Source organism: Nestor notabilis, unplaced genomic scaffold, assembly GCF_000696875.1.
Source record: "Nestor notabilis isolate BGI_N333 unplaced genomic scaffold, ASM69687v1 scaffold8792, whole genome shotgun sequence".
Classification (NCBI taxonomy): Eukaryota; Metazoa; Chordata; class Aves; order Psittaciformes; family Psittacidae; genus Nestor; species Nestor notabilis.
This window is the reverse complement of record NW_009917901.1, coordinates 162-11,448: the sequence shown is the minus strand read 5'-3', so window position 1 is coordinate 11,448 and position 11,287 is coordinate 162. Positions and strand designations below refer to the sequence as shown.

Here is an 11,287-nt window from a genome sequence, read left to right as displayed (position 1 = left end):
AAACTTTAAGGAAAAAAAAAAAAAAAAGAAAAAAGAAGAAAACTTGTACCTTATTCTGACTGAATACAGCTCTGCTTATGTTTCATACTAGTTCCTGGTGTGAAACTTCTCCTGATGTCAGCATAGAGTATTTCCCATCGGGTAGAAAATGACCCATCCCAATGAATATCCTGACTTTTTAGAGATTTGTTTTCAGGTTTTGTTTACTTATCTGATGCTGGTTTTCTTTTCTTGTCTCCTCTCCCCCCCAACCCTTCTGTTGTCATTAAATTACTTACACTTCAATTAAAATAAGGAATAAAACTACATATCACTAGTAACACAAATTATTTCCATACTAATTATAAATAACATATTTCTATATGAATTATAGATAACAAATTAGAAAGGTTTGTGCAGATACACTTACCCTGTGCGTTTCGTGATGGTCCCTAATGTCATTGGCTGTTTGATTTGAGCAAGAGGCAACACCACAGTCAAACTTGGAAGAGGCAGGAGTCGAGGGTTCCCAGGATTATTGTTTGTGAAGTTATTGTAAGTGTCTTGGCTGTTCAATTTACCTTAATGGGATGGAGACGTAACAAAACACGTTATTGGAACTTTTTCTTCATTTATCATTTCTACAACTGCCTAAAAGAAGCCATTGCTTAAAAAAAAAAAAAAAAAGTTAAAAGATAAAAAAAAAAGGTAAAAATAATGAGATCCTGTTATAAGCAAAAATGTATCTAAAAGTCATCTCCATTTGAAGTAAAAAATAAATTACAATGGAAGCAGCCAATATTATTTTTCTATATGTGGAGATAAGGTCCCCTTCCATGGAAGGGAAATTATTTGTGCTGCTGCTGCTTGCCTGACAGTTTTGTTCACCAAGAAGTTTTCAAGTTCAATTTGAAGAACAAGCTCTGGATTCAAATTCTCTCTTTAGAAAAAAAGAGTATCTGGAAGGAAATTATTTTCCTAAAGTACCACATACAGTGTTGATAATTGAAAGTCTTGAAAAGGTGGCTTTTGTTGTCTCTACGGATAAAAGCACACAGAATAGTAATCTGCTGAACTAAGACCAAAGGAAAATAAGAACTAACTATATAAAATAAAGCCGTGCCAAATTACATGTAAAAATCCAGAAAGTATCAAGAAAGTAACCAACTTCATTCAATAAAGAAGAAGAAGAAAACAAATCACAGGTACTTTAAAAAGGAAGGGGAAAGCATAACAAGAAAAAAAAAATCCCAACTACCCTAAATTTAGCTTGTTTCAAAGAGGTCTGTGCTGGAAATACGCCCAGTTTAGATACGCTTTCTTACTTTCTGTATCATTCTGTAGTCACAACCTTTCATTCTTCAGTTAGAAAAGGAAACTAGCTACAAATTTCATGGACAGTAAAGAAAGAAATGTGAAGAAACCAAAGAAAGAAGTTAAACAAAAAAGGGGCCAGTCTGTTTATAACAGAATCAAAAGTACTTTAAATAGACAAGCAACTATGAATTAAAAGGTTTAGATCATTAACTTGTTTTTCTGTGTTCCTATAATGCTGTGAAACGCTGGCTTTGTTCTTAATCAAAAGGGAGCCATATTGGGAATTAGGTTCCTAAACAACCGCCGCATTCTACATAGATATTATACAAATCCCAGGCCAAATCCATACAATCTGACTGAAGAGTAGCCACCTTTTTTCAAGGAAGAAAAACAGCACAGAAAAGGGTTTCTCACAGGAAGCTGCCTGAAAAGCTTTAATGGTACTTCAGATGGATTGAAAATAGGAAAAGGAAGGCGGAAAAATCTTAATGAATGTCTCATCATCCTAAAGACACTCAATGCTTTCTTTACCCTTCTTTTAATACTATATAACTGTAAGCCTAGGGGGTTTATTTGTTTTTTCTACAAAGTCCAAAGACCCCTGCATCTTAGAAAAGCACAATAACAAAAATGATGAAATTACAAAGTGTGTTTTGTGCTAAGTATATGGCTTGACCATTGGTCAATACATTTTAAGAGAAATAGCAAGGCTCTAATGAAGAACAAGCCTACTGAAGTCTCAGAGAGCAGATTTCATTAATAGCAATTTTCCTGCACCAACTTTGAATAAAAAGAAACAGGAAAGAGGGGAGAGGAGGGGGGGAACCAACCCTCAGATTTAAATTTAAACTGAGACGCAATTAATTTTTTTAAGATTAGTTTCATAATGCATTCTTGGTTCTTGTGAAAGGAGCAGGAATAGTTTTCTGCATTATTGTCTAATTAGTTACTGTTGCATGCAATCAAGGCCTCCCCGAGAGTGCTTCGCTTTCCTGTAATCTCCATGAGGCTACGCAGCAAACAGGGACAGTACCTACAGAGGGGGCTCCAAATGGCTGTAATTTGTTTTCCTTTACTTGGTAGGAAAATAATGATTAACCATGAACTACTGAACCAAACGACTGTGTTCTAACAGTCCCCTTTCTCCCTTTCTCAAGGCACATTTAATTACGCAGTGCCCTCCTCCTCCAACATCATGTGGTTCTCCATATGCAAAACCTTCATTTGACTCAATAGAATATTTGCATGCAGGGAAATGAGACATTTACAGATGTCCTTCCTACAGAAGGATGAGCTGCTTTATTTTCATACAAGCTGAGGAATCCCAAGGCAGTTAAGGATGCTCAGAAAACTGCAGGATTAAGTCATCATAGCTCAGGAGGTTTTTATTAATCATAGCAACAACATCCTACTCACACATAAGAAAACATAAAGTAAACAAAATAAAATTACTAACCTATACAGAGAGAACAGAAAATGTGTAAAAATTATGCCGAATGGGACCAAAATCTAAGATGATGATTCTTTGGAAAAAACAAACATTCAGAGGTCAAGCCTTTCCTTCTTAAATGCACACGTCATCTAATGTAAGCAAACATCAATAAGAAAACTAACTAAACCAGAGCTCCTCATGCACAGCACCTGACAGCACAACCACAATTCAAAAATTCAGCTATGACAAAGGGAAAAGCTGTAAATACGTAACATAGAACCAACCTGTATTTTCTGCAGCAACATGCAGTTGCTTAACTGGAAATAAATATAAAGTGATGAAGTCAAAAACTAAAAGTTGAAATGCTACAAAAAGGAGACAAATTATTTCTGACAGTAAAGTTTTTCTTGAAAATCTGACTACAGTAATATTGAGATAGCGTGGATGAGCAAGGTTAGACAGAATCTTGATTAACAGAAGAAGTAAAAATTCTGCTGTCATTTACACTGAATTACTTTTAGCCATTTTGATGATGGAAACATACTGTTACAACTTCACTGTATGTTGCCTCAGTCCTATGAGGGAAGTACATGCTTGTTGTGGGAACCCAATAAATGCCCTCCATGACCAGGCCTGTTCAGTTCATAAGCATTCAGCAAAAGCTGTATGGTGCACTCTGTCCCATTTCACTGAGACAAAATAATGCCACACATTATGTTTAATAAGTCATTTTCTGGTGTGCTGTCGGAGCCATCCAGAAATCCAATAAAGTCACCCTCCATTCCTCCAGTCCTTTGAGGTAGGAAACTCCTCCTGCAGTAAATGGGAGTTGTGTGTGCCCAGGACCGCTGTAACAGGCCAGAAGAGCACAAAGAATGCAGTCAAGCATCAACATTTTTTCTACAGCTCAAGCAGTTGTTGATTCACTGTCAAAGCACAAGCAACAAATAAGCCAAAGTTTAAGTCCACTAGAAATATCAAACGTTTCTCATACAGCAGAACCCTGTACCCAAGTTACCTTGCTACATGTGGATAGCATATATTCATTCTTGCAAGGAAACATGTATATTAATAAAGAATAAAGCCCTGGAATTACAGCTTCAGTAGAGTACCTTCACTTAGCAGCGATAATTTAACTTTAAACGCTAACTTGGTTGTACACTGACACACAAATCACATCCTATTGACTATTCAAGGAATACTTTCTATTACAACTAATTTAGAGAAAATTAAACGTCATCATCACAATTTCATGGCAACCATGCCCTCACAAGAACCAGCCTGAACACTTCCAGCAGAGCATTCCGAACGATGAGTCAATCTGGTGATCACCCAGAGCGTGAGTTTAATAGCCCTCAGGACCCCGGGCAAGGCAAGTCCTTTTGGTCAAGTATTTGTCTTTCCACAGGCTGCCATGAAAGAGATTTCCAGGTGACAGTTCAAGAGCTGTGCACAGAATACATTAAAGCCCGACCAGGCTCAGTTTTGTCTTCCCTGTGTGCATCACGGAAAACCCCATTTGCCTGCGCTGCCTCTCCAGCTTGGGCTACAGCTCAGGACACTTGCAAAAGGGAGTGCTTGCTTTATTTTCACTCAAATATTAAAGCCTCAGGATCCAAATTCTTGATCACAACTAAACCCAAGTCAAAAAGCTCCTTCAGATAATCCTAATTCAGCTTTTTAGAGTCCCGTTGGAGAAAAATGAAAGAAAATATGTCCTATGTCTCAATTTATGCTGCTGGCAAATCTCTAATTAATTTTACTAAGGGACTTGGAAAAAGCTGAGGATGTCATGGCTCTGGTGGTCTCACAGCAGAAATTTATTTACAAGTGCAGCATTATATCGGATAAATGTTGCCTACTGAAACATGGAAAATGTGATCGGTTAGTTCTGCCTTTGTACGTGTTTGATTAAAGTTTACAACAAAACTGCCATCACATCACCCACCCAAAATCTGAGCCATGCTTCTCCAGACATTTTATTCCACATATACTCCAAGGAAAAATGGATTAAGTTGAGGATAAAAGTGAAGAAAGAAATTAACAATGGGCTTTGTTGTCAGATGGAGGGAGCGGCTGCTGGGACAGCCTGGCCGGGGTGTATTCCCAAGCCAGCCATCATTAACAGACTCACTTCCACCTAGAAAAAAAGGGAGGCCTGAAAGCGCCGGACAAAAGAAATCCCAGCAGACAAAGAAAAAACAAATTAAAAGCACCATTATAAAACACAGATGCTATAAGGAAAATAAACTTCACAAGATTTACTGTTTTTTGACAAAGCTGGACATCTGTGGAAAAGACATCAGGAGCAGCTCCCAGGTACAGGCCGGCCAGGCTTGTGGCCCCACTGCTTTGGCCTCACCTCCATCCTCCTAACCACAGCCTATGGCTGGTGACCGGCTACAACACCTCCCTCTCCACTGTCCACGTACCTGCACCATCACAATGCTGACTTATGGACAGCTGCAGCTTTTATTTACAATTATTTTATTTACAATCATTGTTAAACCTATAAAATACTCTTATAGCTTAAATGTGAGGTTTAAACGTTTGATCAAAACATGCCATTCTACTTTTTTTGAAGTATAATTTTGGATAAGAAAGGAAAGCTATGCCAAGGGGAAAACAAGCCAGATTCGCGAGCTTGTAACACTGTCTAAAACGCATTCAATCAACTGAAAGCAATTAATACACTAAACTTGTCCTCTTCTGATCAACTAAGAGCCTTGATGAATCCAGGCCAGATTTCAAATTGGTCAGCATTTGAACGGAGTACTTCAGGGCACTACTGTCAGAGATCATCTTTGAGGAGAGAGAAGAAAAAACATCCTGATTTTTGCTGCTACTAATGACATAATCCTACATCAAAACACAGCACAGCAGATCTATTCCTGCCAGCCCCAAGGAGCTCAGCTGTGAATACAGTGCAGTGCAGCCAGTGTTGCACAAAGAGACTTTACTGGATCCTGGAAGAATTATGGTGATGCAGCCCCATGGATTGCTCTGCTCTTATTTTGCCCTTCTCTTTACTCCATGCATAGCACCACATTAATGTGACCAAATCGCTTCTACCCTGATTTCAACCTAGCTCTAATACATTGGTACCACTCCGTCAGATGGAACTCAGTAACTCACAACCGAGCTTAAAACCAAATCTAGATCCTAACACCTATGGGATGCAAACACCAACTTACCAACAAACTGAAAGTAAATCACTTTAGCAGGTAAATTTCCCCGGTGGTTTCAGTTTGTATGGCACATCTCCCTGTTCAAGAGTTGTAAGATCCTCTTTAGCATAGAGAAATTCCACCCCATTAGTGAGCAAAGCAAACAGGACTTGGCCCAGACAATTCTTCTGGTAGGAAAGTAATGATCATAAGGATTTTAGTTTCTTGATACACTTTACATGAAAAACTAAAGTGGTATCGAGCACCTCTCAGACTCATAATAAAATGATTCTATGTTGTTTTTTTCCCATTTTTCTTCCATTACTCCAATATGAAAAGCTTAATAATGCAGTGTCATTAAAATTCAAAACCCACTTGATTAGCTTTTATATCTTACAGTCTTTAACAGACTACATTTCAAAGAGTACCATGTAGTCTACTGACATTAACACTACACATAAACATCTATAATTTGGTAAATAAAAAAGCAGTAACTCCAGGCTATGCAATCATGGAGAGGCTGAGTTACACGAAAAGGAACTGTGTTTGGCCATTATTTCTGTTTAGTGTAACACTGAAGATTCCTCAGCTAAACATTCACTAATCGTATAATGCAAGGGAAATAAAATCCTTTATAACTGGCAGACAGAAAACAGCAGGAAAAACAGAAGTGTCATGGATGTGACGGTTTATTTTGCTTTGCTTTTTATTCAATACAAAAAGTTTCCCGGATGAGAATGGAAAGCTTCCCAGCTTCAGTTCCAAGACTTTCACCCTCATTTCTGACCTTTTCTCAGACATGTTCCAGTATAATCTGTAATCTACTACAGTCGGAAGAGGAAACAGCAGCGCCCTGGTGAGAAACGCTGCCTTGTGACCTGAGCAGAGAACCCTGCGGAAGCAATGCTGGCTCACAGAAGTCATTTGGAAGAGCTCGACAGACAAACTCAATAGTGTCCCAAGAAACACACTCAACACCACAAGTGCTAATTACTGCTGAAAGTGGGCTTTTTCTTTTATGTTTTATCAGTCAAACATGTTTTATCTTTCCTTGTGAAATGTTACACATTTGCCTAGAAAAATCAGGAAACTAATTATTTTAGTTAATGATCACTTCCAAATTAAAGTTACATTGCAATTTTCCTTTAATTGTATCCTGTCAAATTTCGACTCACTTCACACACTAACCCACAATATTTCCAATACAATTAGACTCATTGAAGGAAGAATACTATGTATTAGCTACAGCATGTATATGCACATGATCTAGCTACTTAGTCCAAATTTTTCTCTCAGCTAAACTGGTACAAGTCCAAAATCTAGCTCTAACTTGATTCCACTGAAATGGACGGGAGAAAATAATGCATCCAGTTGTTTTCATAATGCTTAAAACTGCTCGATATTGAACTTTGGAAAAACAGCTGCACTAAATCTCATGACTGTCCTAAGAAAGCAGAACTTTCTCTCTATTCGTACCAGGCAAGGCATGTGACAATGACAGGCAAGCTCGTCAGTCAGAATACTCTGCTGAGACATGCAAGCACCAGTCCAAGTGTCTCAGCCAGAAACACAGAGTCCTCTGCCCCCTAACCCCAGCTCCTTGAACTTCAGCTCTTCCAATTGCTTGTCAGCATCATCCACTCAAAATCTGAACATCGCTTCCTAATATTCCTTTCCTCCTTCTGAAGTTTTTCTTTCTTCTACTGTCTTCAGTTTCAAAAACTTTGTCCCCAGTTATAAAGCATCCCACTGATAACCTGAAAATCTCCTCTTGTCCTTGGCAAATGTCAGAAGAGGGAAGGAACTGCCCATTACCTCTACCTGGCCTAAGATGGATGATGAGATAACAGTTCAAACCTCAAGCTCTAACTGGGATTTGAACCTGTCATTTACTTATGCAATTAGTGATGTACAGCTGGCCATTTCACCTACCTCTGTGTGTATTTCTTCTTTTCCTGCATGGAAAAGAAATTACATTGACAGTCTAGAGGAATCAAAAAGTAGAGGAAGCCACTTCTGCCAGAACAGCAGCAGTGTCCTGGGCCCCATCGCACCTCTCACCAGCAGCTGTGATGACATCCATAGTGTTAACTGCCTTGTGTAAAACATACCTCCTTGAAAATGTGATACAAATGTCCGCTTCTTTCCTTACTGTTTCCCCTCCTCATTTTTACCAGTTTGCTATGATAAAGATCCTCAAAAAGCTGCACAACAAAGGTGCCTTGAAGCAATTCCCTGGAAAACAACCCCCCCTCCTCACACACACACACAAGTCTGGCATAATAATAATCTTTCAGGACTTATTTAACTAAGAATATTGTTGGTGCAAAGCTCAAGTCCATTTATGGGCAAAACTCGAAGTAACAACAACAACAAGACGTGTTTGCCAGCTGTTGGCTCCAGGCTTTGCACAGCCATAAAGCAGGCAGCAGCGGTAACACTTCAGCTGGTTTGCTCCAGATGGTGGGTACCAGCAGGATCAGCCAAACTGGCCTTTCTGCTCTCAGGCCATCTCCAGCAAATGCCAGCCACAGGCAGGGGTGGGGGGCAGGCACTGCTGTCCTATTTGGACCTGTTCTTGTACCTTCAACTCTTCACAGATTAAACGACTGCAAGGTAAGTTTCTTGTAAATACTATAGGTACAACCATGGAATATTTTGCATACAGATGCGAAAGTGCACTACCCACTCTCCCCAACACATGGCCATTAGCCAGCTCTGGACTAGATGCTGTGGCTGTAGCTACCAAAGAACTGGACTTGAGTTTGCAAACTCTTCGAGGAAAGAACTATGTGAGCTCAGACTTAATACACCACTAATGAGGTTATCGTACAGGCAGCTTCTGAGCAATGTGCAGAGACTCTGTTACTCCAATTTCTTACACATGGGAATTTTACCAACACTGTCTGCTGGTGAATGATGGAACGCTTGAGAAAACAAGTATTCACTACTACTGCCCCTTGTCATGCCTATCAATCATAATTCATATCAACACAGTTCTGAATTCAAAGCTTTCTTTCAGGGATGACTCTGAGATGCTTCAGCATTGTGAACACACTTCTCTTCCAGAGATACAGAATAAAATGATCTTCAGAAACTTAATTTTTTTGGGATGACACAGTCAGAAAAACTGATCAGCCTGTCTCAGAAACTGCAAAATGACTGGTCTGGGAATTTCTGAAGGGCACCTCTGCAGCTGTGTTGGGTGAGAAGATAGGGAAATTTTAATAGCAGCCCCTTACCCAAAGGTCTAAGCTTATTAGAATGTAGTATTGACAATAAACTACATCTTAATATATTTGTGGCTGCCCCCCCACCTTTATACCTATGCCTTATTTTCCCTTGCTCTAGCTGCAACAATTAGCACAAAGATTTTAGCATCTGAATTCAATTTGGGTTGAATACACAGTATTTATCCCAAGTTATGTGGGGAAAAAAAGCGCCTTGAGAACCACTGCATATGAGAACCTGATAATAATATCCACGGGTAATTATAATAAATGGCTTGTCTGAAACACCCATAGAATAGGAACTGAAGTAAACCATAGCAATGTCTCTCCCTCTTCCACCCACCACACACCCTCGGCAGCTCTGCTCTTTTACCCATGACCGTTAAGGATGTTTTCTGGCTCTGTGACAGCATCGTGACTCAGGTCATGAGAAGTGTCAAAGATGCATTTCCTTGAGATGGGAAAAAGCAACTGATTTTAACAGCCCACAAAGACTAAGCAAAAAGAATAAGCCCAATCAGCATATTTAAGGGTAAAGATAAACCTTTTAAAAGATACAAGTATATTTTATTTCCAATCTTTATGCTTACGTTTCTTTCCATAAAGTGTTTACATTTTTTCAGACTACCAAAAATGCAGTTGATTTAAATGCCTGACTTTAGAATAATAAACTGAAAACAATAAACGAGGTCAGCACCCATTTACTGCATAATCAATCACCAATCATCTACACAGGCAATCTGATTCAAGCACAGGGGATCAGCCCTGGATTCCCTTTCACCAATGGCTGTGCCTCAGAGCAGAAGGTGTTTGGGCTCAAACTCAGAAGGTCCATCAGATAAAAGGATTGTTCCCACCAGTTCTTGTCCCGTTCCTTTCCCTTGCTGGTTACTAACACAGAGCTTCACATGCTTTTGCCTTCCTTCATGCCTTACTTGTCATACAACACTCTCAATACTTAAACCTCCTCCTTCAGCTGATACTGTCTCTTGAAAAACTCTAGATTCTACTTTCTCACCTTCCAACCAAACACGTTACAGGCTTGTATCAGGGGAGCAAAGCTACTTCTTGTCATTTCACTGATCACAGCTCCCTCAGGCCACTTACATTTCTTGACCCACCAACAAATTTGTGGACCACGCTGTCTCCCCTCTACTAGACCTCTCTTCTCCTCACGTAATCCCAGCCTTTTCACTCTTGTGCTCTGGAAACGAGCACTGTCAGGAAACCTTTCCGGCATCACTCCTTCAGTGATCAACTCTTTTCAGCTGGCTTATTTCAAAGCTCAGTCTTGGTGAATGCCTTTATGCTGATCACACTCATTTACTTCTCCTGAAAATACTGTTCAGCTCTATACACGTGTAACTAGTCTTTCTGCACAGACACATAATGCACACTGAGAAGCTGCAAAGCAAACTGAGCTCATTCCTTCCTGTGCATCACTATTATTACTATTTATCAATATCTAATTGCCAAGTCCATAACCCTATCAAAACCGGTGCATAATCTGCAAGTTGTCTATTTTCTCACAATGTATGAGAAGAAAATACATTGGCTTGGCTTTTACATACCTGGTGAGATTTGGAGATGGAAAAACATCATTTTACTGTAAGTTAAGAGGAAGTAAGAGAGGGAATAACTGAAATAACAGAATCCCAAAATGTCATTTTATTAAGCTATTTTCAGAGAAACACTTAAAAATCCAGTCACCGCTTCTCCTTAGGCTCCCTCAGTACCCGCCTCTGGCACATCAGCACTTGACCCTACAGACATTTTCTTCAGTTTGATGTTACCAGGACTGAAATCATCCATCTTGACAGGAAAACTTCAGTGGGACGCTCACATCTGTGGTAATCCAACTCCTCTCCACCTTCCACCCTGCTTTCACCTCGCGATCCATCTCTGACATCGTGGTCTCCTGTGCACTACCTATTACTTCCCCTCCGCCTGTCTACCCACAATCTTTCTGAACCAGTTTGCTTTGACCGCTGCCATGGCATTTGCTGTGCTAAATCAGTCATAGATTTTTACACTTCATATCTCAAGAACTGCAATTCCCCTCTGATATCAGTCTCCTCCAATTCTCAATTTATCTGGAATGCTCGAGACTCCTCTTTCAAATATGAAGGCAAACAGACATTTGCCCCGGTCTCAGATCTACG

The 11,287-nt window shown here is 39.6% G+C and overlaps 1 protein-coding gene across 1 annotated transcript in view; it reads right to left on the bottom strand.

Moving 5' to 3' along the window:
* Nucleotides 1-10,937, bottom strand: part of LOC104401769 (breast carcinoma-amplified sequence 3-like) — a 236,739-nt gene extending 225,802 nt beyond the window's left edge. The window contains exons 1-2 of the mRNA XM_010009454.1: nt 10,862-10,937; nt 410-560 (exon numbers count right to left, since the gene is read on the bottom strand). Coding sequence (XP_010007756.1) covers nt 410-560; nt 10,862-10,937 — 227 coding nt within the window. The remainder of the gene's footprint in view (nt 1-409; nt 561-10,861) is intronic.
* Between the last annotated feature and the right edge of the window lie 350 nt (nt 10,938-11,287).